The 17,259-nt window shown below is 44.8% G+C and overlaps 1 protein-coding gene across 5 annotated transcripts in view; it reads right to left on the bottom strand.

Moving 5' to 3' along the window:
* The window catches only part of LOC134629248 (RNA binding protein fox-1 homolog 2-like), a 44,109-nt gene extending 26,888 nt beyond the window's left edge, over positions 1-17,221 (bottom strand). For 3 of the 5 annotated variants that reach the window (XM_063476415.2, XM_063476414.2, XM_063476416.1), the window contains exons 1-2: positions 16,040-17,221; positions 8,377-8,427 (exon numbers count right to left, since the gene is read on the bottom strand). In XM_063476415.2, the coding sequence (XP_063332485.1) occupies positions 8,377-8,427; positions 16,040-16,291 (303 nt within the window). In that variant the 5' untranslated portion in view covers positions 16,292-17,221. Of the gene's footprint in view, positions 1-5,865; positions 6,090-8,376; positions 8,428-12,635; positions 12,658-16,039 lie in introns of those variants that run through there. The other 2 variants (XM_063476417.2, XM_063476418.2) reach the window with 2 other exon arrangements.
* Between the last annotated feature and the right edge of the window lie 38 nt (positions 17,222-17,259).

The raw sequence follows: 17,259 nt of genomic DNA on the forward strand, positions 1-17,259 counted from the left end.
ATTAAATGCGGCGCCATTAAATTTTAATGATCTCTTTCACTTTTGATCTAGTGGCATCACCGCATCATAATGCAGTTCTGTGCTCTGACTGCCAAATATTTGCTATTTAGCTAACAAGCTAAATTAAAAACGGTGAAAACGGTAAACGTTACGGGTGTTACCATGTCGCCAGTCAGAGAACGTACTGGCTTGTCTTCTGCTCTGATGACCCGGGCCAAGACTTCCTCTTCCATCTGGCAGTCATTGTTTGAGATACATTTTTAAAACTAATTAAAAACAAAATTGGCATTAGATGATAGCTGGTGGTTTGGAGGCTGCATTTTCAAAAATGCAGTCTCTCTTGTGCCTTTCATTGGGACTGTTTACCTGCATGCAAACAAAGCCTGCTCAAAAGTGACTGTTTGTGTTCCAACTAGTGTTAACCGGGCTACAAACGGAAACCAGAAGGCTTCCCGCTCCACTTCCCAAAAGATTCTGCATATTCATATAAGTAAAAAGCAAAGGTTAAAATAAAATGAGCAGATATTTGTTTAAAAATATCGCCATGTTATTAACGCTGAGCTCAAAGCACCTCCACGCCTCCCCTCCCACCTTCAGATGCTTTTCCACCGTCCAACAAGCTGCACTGAGTGAATACACTGACAGCTCTGCTTTCATTTAAAGTCTAAAGCTCTCATTTATGTTATATTTCTATCTTACTGCAAATTAAAGGCCTTCAATGGAATGAATAAAAAAAAAAACTTGAAAATTAACAAATAAGCAAAAAAAAGGTCAAAAGGAAGATTTTTTTAACTGAGGGATCCCCCTGCTGTAGAGGCTTACATGAATAAATGCAATAAAAGTCTATCTTTTGTCCAATTTGATGGGAAAACCACCCTCCTACTGTTCATCACCGCTTTACTGCTGTCGTACTTGAGTCCCAACATTGATGACTCATGACACATCTCACTCGACTACAGATGAGTCAGTCTTGGACTTGACAAGTTGTGATGCAACTTAGACAGAATGATAGTGACTTGGATGTTAATAGCGCACGCTTTAAGCCTCAATTTCTGATTGCAGCAATATACATATGTAATTTCAGCAGCACAAACCACTGAGTAGAGGTATGAACCAGGAGGCAGATTTAGAGATGACGACTTCAATTATTTGATCTTTTTTTCTGAAAGGAGGAGGAACATAAACTCTGTGACCCTGTGAGCCTCGCCAGTTCCCTCGCAGGTTTTCTATACCAACCCTGAATCAGCTGTATCATCGATATCAAAGATACTGGAGCCAGTTCATTTCATAGACCAGTTGACGAATGTCACCAATGACAGAGAAATAGATCTGTAAATATGCAGGATTCATCCTCGGCACGGCATAAAATCACATTAAGAATGCATTAATGTAGCAATCTCTATGAACCTTTAGATGCCTAAGAGACTGATCAATGAGGAAGCATTTGTTCATTGATAAGCCAACAGTCGCACCTATGGAACAAATGAGTTATAGCAGCCAATATAGGACAGATCATCTGAATAATACTGGTTGAGGATGATTGTGTTGCAGCTATAATCACTAAAAAACAAAGAAAAACCAAAGTAAAGGTAGTAGAGGTAGGTAGTGAACAAGATCTCTCTGGATCTGAGTATTAATAAAAATCAACAGCAACCCATGTTTTCACATACAGTTGCTGTCATGTGCGTCTTGTCCTTATCAGGCTAAATAATCTAAACTTTAAGGCAAATTCAAGAAAACAGTGAATGAATGAGCTGTGCTGAAATAAATGTAATAGTGCAAACTTACTGACTCCAGTCTCCACTGGTAGTTTTGAAGATAAATCTCAAGATCAGCTCTGATTCACATTTCTAGCTTCTCTGGATTAAAATTCCCCGTGTTCAATTATATATATTTTTTTAGCTCTTAGCGAGGAATACTGGGAGCTTTTTCTGAGACTGAAAATAAGAAATTTGTGGTTAGAGTCGGAGTCTCTTTAAGTTATTTTCTGACACAGACCCCCAATCACAACTCTGTCGGTTCTTCTCTTCTCCTCATTGTTGTTGCTCATGCACAGACTACAGCCTCGCAGGAGAATGGACAACCCCGGCTGTTGCCGCTCCTTCTGCCAGACCCAAAATAGAAGCGGGAATGCAAGCCAAAAACAACCTTGTATTTGTGTTTGACGATTGGCCTTTTCAGAGGAGATCCATTTTTGCAGCATCTCAACGGGCCTCTCTATACCTGATGCACTGTGTTAACAACCACGTATCTCCAAAAACAGTATGTGCCCCCCTCCTCGTCTCCCTCCCCTCCCTCTGTAAGGCTTTGGGGCCTTTTGCTGACTGCGAGTGGCCTTTGTGATTCGAATCAGGATAAAAGCATCTACTGAATAAATGCACACAGATAGCAGGATAAGAGGAGGAACACAAAGGCAGAGGAGGAGGGCATTCTTGGAGAAGTGCTGCCCTGTGCACAAGCAAACTGTAGGCTGTTCATTTGTGTCAGCACTCAAGGTTTGTGTACATTTTGTTTGTGTGCATGTCTTGCGCTTGTCTCGGTGTACGCTCCCGGTGTTTTAAGGGATTTTAAGGGTTGTGAAAGTGCATGCGTTGGCCAGGCAAAGCCAGTGACTCAGAGCGGTAGCTGTAGCTGGCTTACTTTCGGGTCAGTTAGCAGCAGCAAGTGTGTCTGAGGAGGCATGTTATAAAATGTGCCCGTCTGCGGCAGTCTCACTACGCTACTCGAGGAGACAAGGAGAAGAGCAAAGGAGAGAGGAGAGGAAGTGTGGTTAAAAGCTAACTGGGGCATCAGTGGGTCATTTCACATGAATAATGACGTTTCAGAATCGTACTTTCTCTGGCTTCCGGCCATAACGCTATTGCCTAATTCAACAGACTTGACTATGGAAAACGTGATTCATGTTGTTAGCAGCAGCTCGTATTTTGGCTCAATAATCGGATTAAGTGGTGAAGTTCGGTGTTCAGCTCAGATCTTGGCTTCCGAGTCTGCGCTGCTGTTACCCAAGCTGCAAACAGCTGGAGAAACGTTTTACAACATGCCTGTGGCATACCGATGAGCCAGGAGACACCCTCTTGTTAAATTATTCCATCCAACATCAACCCCTCCTCCATCAGTTCCCCCCTCCTCCCTTCACTCGCTCTTCCTCTCTGCTGCTGTTCTCCCTTTCCTCCCACTCTCTCTGCTGTGCGCTTCACTTCTTTACGCTTCATAAAATCCAGACGGGACCCTCGCATACGTCCCGCCCCCACACATGTCAATCAAGCTCATTTGCCTCATAGCAACAGGATATCAGCACGATCCAGGCTCCTCCTTCCATTCTCTCCTCCATCTCCTTATAGGGTAACATGTGTGCTTGTCAAACAAACCCCTCCTAATCCACCCCCATCCTTTTCCTTGTAGGGTCTCCCCTTCCTCGCACGCCATTTCTGGGAGACTCCCCAGCCTCATACATGTGCACAGGAACATGCATTCGCACGTGCACGCATGCACACACACACACAACCCCGACTTTCCCCTGTCATCTCCTCAGTAGCTGCATAAATGGTCCGTTCAGCACCACTGCGGCATTTTATGAAAGATAAACACCCGAAAACAAAAAGGATGATGACATTATTTGTTCACATTTATTCCACATTAGAATCCACACGCCATCCCAGACAAACACACAGGCAGGTGAGCATACAAACCTGCAGACAGATATGTATTTACCCAACATGAATACGCCTCTTTCAATACATTAGACATGACCCTGAAACTAGTTTGTCCTGTTTGACGCTCAGAGAGGGCTCTGCACTAATCGCCTGGTTGTCCAGTGTGGTTTAAAAACATACGCAAGCCAGCTGTAGGACAGTGTTGTCACTGTCAACTGCACCACCTAAAGAGTCAGGAAGGGCAACCCCTGTCTTTTTCTTTTTTTTGTTAAAGCTGCACTGATGTCTCACGCTGAGCACTTTTAGAGCAGTTAAGGGAAGCATACAGCTGGAGGAGGAGGAGGCCCGCTCAGGATTTACCCCCGTCCAGAAAGGTGTTTACATCACAAAAGGTTTCCCATCAACATTTTCCTCATGCCTCGAACCACCTAACAATCAGCGCAAAATGAGTGACTCATCCAAGTTGCCACGGCAACACGGTTCATCGGGATCAGTTAACGACCACCATTGTTACCCCTGCAAAGAATCAATAACAAGATTTGGGAGGTGGAGGCGTGCGAGTGTGTGGGGGGGTGAATCCTCATGACCCGTTTACAGTTTGTGCAAGCGTGGCAGGCTGCGCAGAGCTTTTGCAGCAGGTAGGCGTCTCTCCCTTGCCTCAGGGCACACGCTTAGGTGGGGCTTGAGAAAATATTTCTTCTGCACCCGATCTGCCGCTCTCAACTCTCTCGCAGGAGAAAGAGACAATTTAAAAAATATATATATTTAGTTATATAAAATTAGCAAAAGCAGCGCCATCAAGGAGCTGATAAATTACCCCCGCTGTAAACAAACTCGGAACACTCACATATGGACATAACTGCAAAGTCAGCTTTACACACTGAAATTGCGTCACTGAGCAAACTAGCCGCCTCTAGTTGACCTACAATATGTGATTTTCACATTGCTCGCCCGTGTCTGTTCTGCTCCCTCACCTATGAGCTTCCTTGACTGCGGTGGGGAAGCGTGGGGTGTCCCATCACCCTAAAAATTTTTTAAAAATCTTCTCCTCATGCTCCCATTCCTTCTCTCCTTCTCTCCCTCTCTCCCTTCAAACCCCATCCCCCTCTCTTCCAGGGGCTCTTAAAGGAAAACATTGAGATAACAGCTGCCAGGGCCCCGGGGAGAGCGAGAGAAGGGAGAAAAGAGGTCAAACAGTAAAGAGAGCAGGAATCCAAGGTACAGCTGAAAGAGAAGCACACACACACTCATACTGACTCACACCAATTGAAATGTAATGATATGAACATGACACTTCATGCACCAACTTTGCAGCCCACTGTGTGCTCGAGCTTGTGTGTGTGTTTGTGAAATGTGTGACACAGAAATTACAGTGAGGAGGTGTTGTTAGCTGAATAGAAGAGATGCAGAAGGGAGGACGAGAGAGAAAGAACGAGCAATAAAAAAAGGAAAAGGGAAAAAAGAAAAAAACACAAGGGCAGGGACAACTGTTCTGTGGACACCTGTCCCTTTCGCTCACAGGCTGGAGCGATGTACAGAGACAGCTGCAGGGCCAATAAAGAAGAAAGAGTTTTTCACTTACCTCTCCTCCCCCCCCTCCAATTCCCTCTCTGCTTCCACTCTCCTGCTTCAGATATATCGAAATAGTTGACTAGCAGAAATAGCGCTACTGAACCGCTACATCCAGCTGACACGCTGTACTGTATGCTCACATAAGATTCTCCTGACCATACATAATACATGGCAGAGCGCAGTTTCTGGCAGTGGCAGCCCTTGATGTTCAAACTGCGTGCACTTCTAGCTCTTGGCAGGGTTGGGGGGGGGGGGACAGATGCCACAATAACAGCGTACAATAACACACTGCCGCTCGTGCGGCTCGGCATAACGAATCATAATTGTGGAGATACGATCTCCAGCCTGTATCTCGCTGTCATCAACGCCTGCTACACTACTTCCAGTGTTTATATCCCACTCGTAGCAAGTAGCTGCCGAGTCCTGACAAGAGCCCGAAACGCTCTCTGACTGGACCCGCTCTAGCGATCGGGTCAAGTAGACTCCTCGTCTGTTAGTAGTTAATTAACATTTAATGCTCGATGACAGCCCGTTCTGATGCCGTTTCGCGTACGGCCGAGCCCGAGCGCCGACGAGGAGATGCAGTGGCCGTGCACGCAGGCGGAGGAGGATATGAAAAGATACGGGGATAAACACTCACCGACAGCACGTTAGGATAGTACAGTCCCATCATCGTATTCTGTGCAACAACTCAAACTGTCGTCGCTCCTCTCTCCTCTCTCTCCTTTCCTCTTCTCACGCTGCCTCGCTTTCTCTCCCTCGCCGAGCCTGTGTCACCTCACCAGCTCAGTCTCTCTTGTCTGTCTCACAGATTCAAAATCTCCCTCTCTCTGCCCCCGCTCGCTCTGTCTGCCCTGCCAATCCCCTCCCCACCTCCTCCTCCTCCTCCTCTGCTGGCTTCTGTCCCTGTCACTCTCCCTCACTTGCTTACTTGCTTGCTTTTCTTTTCTTTCAACCCCCCCTTCCCCTCTATCTATCTCTCTCTCTCTCTCTCTCTCTCTCTCTCTCCCCGACTCCCACTCAGTCTTTTCTTTCCCTCTCCCACTCGCTCCTTTGCTTTCCCTCTACCCCCAGCCTTCTGTTTTGCTGCTGTGCCCTTGCCTGCTCATCTCTTCTGTCTCTTCTCCGGTCCTCCTCCTCTCCTCCTATCTCACCCAGATAGCCTAACGCCTCCCCCTTCCTACTTCTCTGCCTCTGTCACACCTGCAAACTTTCCCCTCCCCTCTGCTTTCCTCTCATGTCGCAGTCCTCCTCTCCTCTTCTCTCCTCACTCTCTCTCTCCTTCTATTCTCTTTCTCCATGTAGGTGAGTTAACTGGGGCTGCTGGCACCACTGGGAGAGAGCAATAGACGTCTTTTCTTCTCTCTCTCTCTCTCCTTCTCTCTCAGACACGCACCTTGTTACGCAAATGAGCCGGTAATTTTACACATCAGTCATTTTTTTTCTGCAAAAGTCACGACTGCAACGATACTAGGTCATACCGAGCAGCGTTTTTCATAACACCGCCAACATGGCCCAAGTCTGGCTGTTATCACATTCAACTTAAAGCTGTGTCGGATGATATTTCTATAAAAACAAGGAGGATGAAGCCACGGCGGTGTAAGCTCTGCAGCTCCCCTTAGGTTTAAAGAGCATTTTAGCATCTTTTAGATCATTGTTTTGGCTTCGCGCTCGCTGCATTTTTAAAAATATGTATCAACCTGGTTTCAAACATCAAAAAGCTCCCAAACCCCCACATAATCCGCGTCCAGCAGAGAGCTAAAGATAGCATCATTACAGCTAAACATATTGAAGCATTGAGCAGATTTTTCTCAGAATAAAACGACACCACTGGGGGCACCAAACACCAAACACGCCCTGAGCAGGAAGGCTCATCAAAGATGCAAGAAAAGATGCCAGCACCAGCCGAACAAATCGCCATCGTTTCTTGAATAACGACCATCGACTACGCGAGTAATGAAGTGGCATTAATCTTCAGCACAGCACACTGCACGTGAATCCTTTGCTCAAACGCAGAACTCCAGCGCGGCACAGGTTTGCGCACCGGGTGACAAATACCATGCCAAGCCATTACCTGATGATTTTACTTTATATAAAAAAAGTTTGAAAACTACTTCAATAGACAGATAAAGCCTGCCAAGTTTCATACTCCATCTGCAAAGAGCTTGTCTTCCCCTTCACACTTGGGGCTTCTGCTACTCTCCAGGCTCTTCCTTCCAGGAGCCTTTGATCACATCATTCTCACACTGCTGCTGACAGTTTAGCACCTCAGTGTTGTGGAAGCCTCCGCTGCCCGGCATTGTTTTCTTCCTCTCTGTCATTTTTTCCCCCCTCCTGGTCAGAGGCCAAATCACACCTCCAAGCCCCCAAGCAGTCCTTGAATGACTTCTTTCGATCCCAACAAGAGGCTGTTCACACAAGCCGAAACTTTAAAACATCATCACTTGGAAAGCTAAGATTAAGAGTGAAATCAAAACTGTCTGTTTGACTTCCAGGCTTCTGCAATACCCACTTAGCAGTACTAAAAAAAAAAAGCCCATTCTCATACTGGGGCAAATAAAAGCATTCAAGTGAAGAGAGATAAAGTGCAGATAAGCAGCCTGAGGTTGCCGGGCACCACGGAGTGCGAGGGATGAGGAGATTACGGGCAGAACATGAGAGGATGAGTGGATGAACGGAGGATGATCTAAGGATTAACCACATAAACTGAGCAGTCTAATAACACAATCAGCAGGCTAATACAAAGATGGGCAAACATGCTGTAGTCTTACACGCACACACACATAAACACAAACAAGATGCAATGCAGTCAAGCCTTTTTTGTGAGTGCGTGTTTGTGGGCAGAAAACTATAACATCAGCATGTTTAAAGGTGCTAAAAGAGAAAGAACAAGTTGGATTTGCCATCTGAAAGATGATTACTAAGTGTGCATTATTGGGAACAGAAAGGAAAGTGGGTGGAGGGTAATACTGGAGGGTTGTGGAGGCGTGTCTTTTACTACATGACTGCTAATTTATAATCTACACCCCCACCTTGTGGTTTGAAGAGCTACACTGAGCCATATTAATGTTATCTGAATACTGTATAAATGGAAGGAGTGGAATGAGGCCACATTACACAACGTGGATTTTGGCACATGTTTTCCTCTTACCTGACTATGAGACGGGTATCCGTGATAGCTGAGCGTCAAGGGGTCGTTGTTCTGAAAGAGAGGAGCAGATTTTTCGGAAACATGGTCAGAAATTTGTAAAGAAAAAGGACAAGTCGCTTAAAAACATTTTCATTGCACGGCTGAAAAGCCCTTTCAGTTATTGTTATTCACTCAGACTTTCCTTCTGTTTTTATGCCCACTAAGCTGTTGCCTCCATATTTGACTTTACAGCTGCGTGCCGTTTCTGACTCCTAATCAAATTAACTCTGTTCTGTGACACACTCCTGCTATCTCCCAAGTCAGTCTCCTCCAGAGTTTTCCACCCAGTGGATCTTTTGTCTGCTTGTAAAGCCGTGATAACGGGGGCGAGTGAGATCATGCGAGCAGTAGATGAAAGACGGGAGAGAAAGAATGAGTGTCACCGCGGCTCTTAAATCATAAATAGGTCAGGAGTGTCAGCGAGCATGAAGCCCATCGGTGTGAAATGCGATCATGAGCCCTGATGCAATCTCCAACACATCCCTCTCAATGTTCTGGCTGTGCAAAGCAGCGGCGGATACATCAAACATCTGGTGAGTAATTACAGTAACACAAGATGCAGAGGAGACAAAAAAAATAATTTGTTTATGGCCAAATATTAAACATAAATCATTCCTCTACTCCCTAAAATAGTTTGTAACTCACTTTATTCACTCTCATAATACCGTGTTCCAGCTTTTATGCTAATGTATTCCATTAAATGGAGGCGCTTTTCACAGCAATTACAACACACTTTGAAGGGAAAAAGAAAACAGATTTGCCTGTCTCTGACTTCATATCACTAGATTAGAAAACAACCCAGCTTCTCCCTCCTCCCTCTGTCCTTCCCCCTCTGATCTTCCTTTCATCTGGAACCAATGTCCCTCGTCTGCTCTGTACCCAGGGGGAACACTTTGCTCTGTGCGCTTCACAGCTTGAGTTCGCCTGATTAATACTGTAGCCATCTAACTCTGGACCCCATGGGGCCGTTTCACTAAAACTAAGCACAACATTTCCAAATGTAAGAGGCTCGGTTGAAGAGGAGGGAGCAGGAAGCGTCTTCGTGATTGAAAAATGCAGCTTGCGCGAGTCTATCTCAGAGCCAAAAATGTACTTAGTGAACTGGCTTTGGGAGGTAGAAGCTCTAAATAATGAATCACCTCTTAGAGGCTTGAATAACATGAATAAAGTATGAACCTTACTTTACGGTGAGGCCAAACTCTAAACACAAAAAAAAAAAAAAAAAAACACTGAAGGTATGGGGACGGAACGAGATTCATGGAACGGGCACGCTGCGTCACAGTGAGGGCGGCGCTCTCACAGGCAAACATCTGGAAACATCGTATGAGCAGGAAAATAGGGAAGGACTGGAAATTCAACAGGAAATGGGCAGCAAAGAAAAAAAATGGGGGGGGGGGGGGAATGGAGGGAGCAAAGACAATGACTCATACACGAGTGGAGTCATGTGCTTAATTTCCTTAAGCAACTGAGCGGGATGAGCGGGGGAGGGGGGCAGTGCACTGGAGTCAGCTCAGGATGAGTGTATCTCAGTGTCACTCAACACCGCGGCCACTTGCACCGAACATGAGAAAATAAAAAACTCTGTACTTCAGGTAGTCAATAAAGGCGCGCTGACTCGTTCCGGGGACGGTGATGGTAATGACTTTTTTTCTGGGGAGGGGGCGGGGGGCTAAAACAACAGAAGAAACTGCAGGGAAAGACCGGGTGAGCAATCACGAGAAAGTAGCAAAATGACCTGAAGTCAACAGATGGCAAAGATGGGGAGGAGGGGGAGGAGAGGGGAGAGAGACCAGCTTGCAGGAGGTGGAGGGGAGACGGGAGCAGTCCTGTAATAATTAAATCTGAAAGGAAGCACAGGATGAGAGGCTCAGTTACCTCCAGGTTTCTCCTTCACTCAGCAGAAGTATCCCACTGTACACATGAACCCTGATACCCCTCTTCAAAAAAAAAAAAATACAGGTGGGGTAGGTGTGTGTGTGATTGTTTAGCATGTGTGGGATGTCTAATTTGGTCACAAGACTCGTGTCTATTCCTATCGCGCCTTGGGACCGCTGCTGTTCTGATGAGGAGGAGGAAAATAGGAACTACATTTCACTACTCTGAGAGTCATCCTACCTAACTGCAAAGCAGGGCACTGCATACACTCGAGAGGATGTGAATCCACTTCTTCCACAAAGCACTTATGTGCTAAGCCTCCAAACTGTTGGCCAGATGATCTAAAGTTTATTTTCCCCTCGGTATACCTCACACAGTAAACCTACACGTGCTTCTTTGAGGGTACGCTGGTTGGAATCACTGGGGGAGGGGGGGGTTTGGAGGCTGCTTCGACACTTCTGGCATGAAGATAATCATGAAGCAGCATCAGCTGCTGGATCACATGCTACATAATGAAACTGCTGAACACAATTGTGATTTGGATCCCCCAATTTATTTCAGATCTGATAGAGAGAGAATTAACATTTGTATGTAATTATTTACAGCACCACATAATTGCCCATAATGATTAATCTGCATTATCCCTTCATTCCAGTGAAACCAGAGACCAGTATTGGATTTTTGGAACCAATGTTGATGACATTGTGGCTGCTGGCCCCATTTTTACATTTAATATGTCAGACTTCACTCTAAAAGGCAGTTAAACTTCTAAAGTATGGGGCACTGTAAAAGGATGAAGCCTGATGGGAAGACTGAGTAGCAATAACCGGACCCATACATCATCTCTTTTATGTACTGTATTTAAGAAATGTTACACAAAAACTACAAAGAATCATCACATTTTTCAGCCCTATGCCCTGGGTGTAATGCTCAAATGGCTTCCCAATTAATTTACTAAGTGTACCAATAAAAAAAAAAAAAAAAAAATCAAACTAGAGATCCGCGGATCAACCAGCCAGGGAGCGGAATCGGCTGATATCCAGCGCTCCTGGCTCTGACCGGTGACCGGCCGGTCAGCCTCACATTTGTCTGATTACAAGCTGGTCCGTTTCATGCGTGCACAACACACACACACACTGCAGGGCAGGGAAAAAGTCAAACGTAAACTCACATTCACATGCCAAAATATCATTAGTGTTGAAGCTCCTTACTGTAAGCAAAGACACAAAGTTTGCCAAAGCAAACCAGAAGAGAAGCCACGGCTTACTTTGGCAAGTCGGAATAGATTTGTTCGTAGCAACAAACCTAATCGGGGTCATAAATCACCCTCACTCAACTGAAAATGGACATTTTAAAGAAGCTAGCAAAGGGAAAGTGGCTAAAGCTAAAGCTATCCAGAACTCAGAGCTAGCCACAAGCCAGCAGCCTCGGTATGAGCAAAAGATCAAAGCAGTTAGGAGGAAAAATATGGAGACAAGAAGAAAAGAGAAAAAGGTCTATTGTTTCATAAATCTGCTTCACCTACTTTTTTTTCTCTTTTGGCTGAAGTAGTATTCATTCATTCAGGTAAAGGTGATTCAATCTTCTTCACTTTAACTAACAGGAACTGAGAGAAGACCCAGTAACAATCTGCATGTTGGATTTAAGATGTAATAACTTATTCTATTAAAGAAATGATAATGTTTCTAGCTACTCAAAGAATCACAATTTATTATCTAACACTAAACATTTTATTATTGGTGGTTGAAAGTCATTAATATTCATACTATACACTATTATATATAATGATTTATTAATAGGGGAAAAAGACCATAATAGCACAGTTTTATGCAGTTTGCAAATAGAGATTGAAGAGCAATGTTTAAATAAACATCAGCATAACACTACACCCCATCCAAAGCCAGAAATCCTGGTAAATCCCCTAACTGCACAATTTGGTAGCTCAAAAGAATAACTTTTTAGTACTACGGTTAAAAATCACCCCAAGATATTATATTATGCAAAAACTGGGCAATACAAGACAATAATAGCTCCGTTTTGGGAAATTCTCGAACACTGAGACTGATGTCTACCTTTCAAATAAGCATGAACTGATACACTGCTACACACCATCAACACTAGAAATGCTGTAAAGTCTCCAGACTGAAGTTAATATAAGGATAAGTACACTGTAGCAACATCAAATTTCCCCCCAAAGCCGAGTCTCAAAACACCGCCGGTCTTCAACATGAATCAGTCGAGAGATTTCTCCTTGCAATTCATCACAGAAAATCAGGGTCCCAAAAACTAAACAAATATTCTCCACCGGCTGCAAGAGAACATTTTTCTTGCTGACATTTTCATACCATTTCAGTGCAGGGGCTGAGATGAAAGTACAGCAGGGTGATCCACCTACATTAACGTCCTAGTCAAGTCATTTGTCCTCAGCGCTGTCGCCCCAGGCAGGACCTTATTAGGTTAGAGAGAGCCCCGGTTCCTACGCAGAGTGACAACAAAACACGGGCCGCTCAGCAGCAGGCCAGATGGATATTGAAGCCGACAAGCTACTCTCGACAATTCCCAAAATCTGACCAGAGCTGAAGACGCAGGGTGCCGTTATGAATCCTCTGTCACCCTGAAAAATGCAGGACTTCCCTGGTGCTGCACTGGAATGCAATACAGACTGATTGTGTGTTGTTCGGTTGGCGGGGAGAGCAGCACGCTCATTTAAAATCGGAGAAGGGCAACGGCAGAGGCAGGAAATCAGTAGCTAATTTCTCTGAACTCATACTGCTGAAAGCACTCAGCTTCTTCTTCCCTTTTTCTTTTTTTTTCTTCCTTCCACTGGCTTTATTTGCCCTCGTTAGCTGAGCATTCAGTCATTCACTGCTTGCTGCACCGATTTATAAACGCACTGCTGCTCTGCTAAAACTTTGCAGCTTTGACTCAACAGAGCACTTCCTCCCACTCCACTGTGATGACATCAGAGCCTAATGAGAAAAACAGCAGTGTCAATAACCAAATGGGAAAGATCCCATTATTAGGCCGCAGCGGTATAAATTACTTTCTCTCTCTACCGCAACCACACCCCTGTTCTGCTGGCTTCACAGGTCAGAGTTCAACTCTTGCCGTGTCGTCAGCAATAAAGACTTTTTTTTAAAATCTAGAATGGAAAAAAAAATAAGGAAGGGAGACAGCGTGCTTTGCAAGAGCCAAGGTACCAGATGCTATAACATTTTCCAGTATTTACCCTCCTCCTGAAGATTAGCTTTACAGACGGCCTTCTCTGTGATTTTATAGAGGTTTCTTGGAAAGTCAAGCGTCCCGATTTAAGGAACTAAGGAAAACTGAACGTCACCCACCCCAGTTTGCTTCTGAAACCTTAATGGTGTCAGCGGGTTAGAGGAATAAAAATACGTCAGTGTTTTACATACACACACTGGGTCTGGGGGGAGGGTGGGTGATTCGTTAAGCATGTGGCGCAAAGCACAGTGGAAAAATGGTCTGTACAGATGAGGGTTGTTATTTTTTGTTTTCCCTAAAAGGCCAACGGTAAAAATTTACACCCAGTGGAGATTTTGGAGTAATGAAACACAAATCTATGGATGCATTTTCTGCCTTTTACTTTTTTTAACGACATTATTTACTGGTTAATTTTTATAGTCTGCAAAATGTCAGAAAGTAAGTTTATGGTCACATTTCATGTCTTCAAACGTTCAAACGTTCAGACTGCACATGTTTAATGAGAAAAACATGTATGAATAATAAACTTAAGGACCACGTATGCTTTTTCTTATTTTCTGTCATATGTACAGTGTCACAGTGGTGTGCTATCATATTTAACACTCAAAATTTCTAATAGTGAAGCTCGGTGCTCTAGTTTCAGGCTTTTTTTTAACGTTTGGGTCTGTGTGATGTCAATGACAGGGGATATCTCTAAAACTGCCATCTCAGCTCTTGCTGTGAGAGTACAGAAGCTCCGCCCACTTTTTATTTAAGAGGGGCAGCCAATCCAGTCTAAAAGAAATGTGACCTTAAATGCAGAGGAATTAAACCACCTCGATTCACAGCATGAAGTGACGAGCTAGACAAAGGTCCAAAGAAGGATTATTTTAGGACACTTAATGTGGTGTTGGAAATGAATCTAACAGCTGCCCTTTATTTATTTGACTTCATCAGACCTGCAATGACAGCATTAGAAGAGAAATTCACTTGCTATATAAAAATATAGGGCTGGAAGATGTTTTTAATAACTCGTTAGTGCACTAATAGGAGCTCTACACAATGGACTACACTATATAAGCTTCATCTGGTTTTCACCAATATCTGTGTGACGGCATCCCATAAAATCCAGGGCCTTAAATAAGGATCTCAGGGATCAGTGCGGTTATAATGCCCCCTCCAGTTTGAGATGTGATCCCATTAGCTGGAAACAAAGCCTCTTTGCTGCCAGTGATAGGGCAAATCTGTTCCTGCACCATCTAGGGAAGGAGGGGGTTCTCCTACTCTAATTTCCGGACTGTCCAGCCAGTTCACGTTCAATACGTTTTAGGGGCTGAAGCTATTGATCCGTGCTCTTCTCTCCCACTCACACACACACACACTCTCTTCCCTGCACATCTGTTTTTAAGTGCATTACATTTCTAGCCGTGTCTGTCAGCACTCCCTCGACTGACAGCAGGACGACGTTAAAGCCAGCCATTTAGTTTTCCAAACTGGAGCAAACAAGCCACTTCACCTCCATTACTGGAGCTTTCAGCGATGGAGAAATAGCTTTCTGTCTTCCACTGGAGTACTTCACCCTACATAATCCACTTTAATGATATCCAGAGCATCTTCGGGCCCTCATGTGACGCTCTATTAATAACAATATTTGACCATTTTGGGATCAATGAGGGAAAGCGGGAAAAAACAACAACAACAAACTGATTATGCTGACTGCTAGTCCACTTTAGCAGTGGTGTTCATAAAAGCAGGGGTGTTAGGATCCAGGCAATTGGACTGATGAGGTTTAGGCTCCTTGGTAAAATGATCATTGTTGATCATCATAGCCTGCAGTCTGCGCCCCCCCCCCCCCCCCCCCCCCAAAAAAAAATAAAAAATAAAAAAAAATAAAATAAAATAAAATAAAATAGAATAAAATAAGATCAAACAGTCAGATATGGACACTAACTCATTGTAAAGCAAATGTTGTCCACACTTATGCCACATAGGAATGTTTTCTTTCCTGTTTGGTGTAGTAAAATGCTGGATGTGTTTACATTCTTCACCCTCAGCCAGGGCTGTCTGGGTTTTCATACACCAGAAGATGTTCTTTGGAGAGTTATTAGAATAACTAACCAGTTAACTATGAACCAGGCCAATATAAACCGGATTACTGCTATTCCCCTTTAATTAACTGTCTGAGCTTCACCGTAGCATCTATGACAGTCCAGTTAACGCAGTGAGTTACTTTGTTACTAATCCAGCTCCATCTTCAAACAGCATGTAGAGTCATCTACAGCTGTGGTGGCATTTCCCGCACAGCTGGTAATGGGCTGTGCAGTCACAGGCCTGTGTGCTGGGCCCTCCGCTACCGCTCTAAACTATCCGCAACTATCACGCTGATCACGCATCTGAAACACCGGTAAATCGTGAGATTACATTAACCGCATAGGCCAAATTATTAAGAGAAACCTGGCCTTGCACCACGATTGCGTTTAGCCGTCTTTGCCTTATTGTATTAGGAAAAAGAAAAAAAGAACAAAACAAAAAACAATCCTCTCTGTACCTGACCAACCTCGCCCATTCCTCCTGTGCCGTCGATGCGGGGACGCTTGCACTCAGCGCCGGTCGAGTCCACCAGAGCCGCCGCTGTCTGTCCGTCGGGCTCCGGGTCTCCTCGCTTCATGCCGCGAACAGCTGCAGGAGCGCCACCGGGGTTGGGATGCACCCCGGCCATGGGGTCCAGCTCTCTATCCCGGTCTATGAGACCCCGGGATACAGGCAGCATGATGGATGCAACGTCGGTCGACATTAACATTTAAAAATCTTCTTTTGTTCCCTCTCTTCAGCTAAACGGGGGCTAAAATAACCTAATCTAGTGCACCTCTGTGCTTAAATCGGCGGAGGGATTAAAACAGTCTTTTAATAATCCAAGTAGCTTTCACTGTATTTTGGGCCTTTGTATGATTCCCCCCCAGTGAGTTGATGTATCTGGAAATGTTTTGGCTGCCTGGCTTAAAAAATGTCACTTGAAAAAAAAAAAAAAAATATATATATATATATATATAAAAGGAAATCTCACACAAGCACCGTTTCCCCTGTTATTTCATAACAGAGTCCCCTGCAATGCGAGCAGCTCTGTCGGGCTAATTTGCAGCTGTGTAGCCCCTGTCTGCTGACCGTGTATGTATTTACTGCGGGGCTGCCTAAGAGGCCTACGTTATTTCAGATCATAACAAGCCAATTAAACAAACACCGATCAAAACAATGGCTCCTGAGCTTAGCCTACTGCCTAGTTTCCATTTGCTCCCCCCTCTCTTTCTCTCTCTCTCTCTTTTTAACCCCACTCCAGGAGAGCCGTGTGTTTTTTTAAGAGCACAACATCAATACCCTACCGCAACCTCAAGATGAAAAAAACCCTCAACATGTCTTCCCCGTCGCCCTTTTTCCTCCCTGTTAGCCACAGACTTTTACCACAGAGCAGAGGTTCACTGAAAGTCAATCCTCCTCAGGAGCTCTCGCTTCCCATGTTAGTCCGCAAGTCTGCGCTTAAAGAAAAGACGGCTTCTTCCCTCCCCCCAAAAAAACAAAAACAATAAAGCCAACCAACCAACCGAAGGACGGACAGGCGGACGGACGGACGCCGGGGCTGCAGCGTTTCCTTCTCCCTCTCTTTCTCTCGCTTATTATTTTCTTTCCGCTCTCCGCTTTCCCGGTGTGTTCATGTAGCGTGTGTGTTACAGAAAGGAAACTGTCCTCCCTCCCTCCCTCCTTTCCTCCCTCCTC

This window comes from Pelmatolapia mariae, linkage group LG6, assembly GCF_036321145.2.
Source record: "Pelmatolapia mariae isolate MD_Pm_ZW linkage group LG6, Pm_UMD_F_2, whole genome shotgun sequence".
NCBI lineage: Eukaryota > Metazoa > Chordata > Actinopteri > Cichliformes > Cichlidae > Pelmatolapia > Pelmatolapia mariae.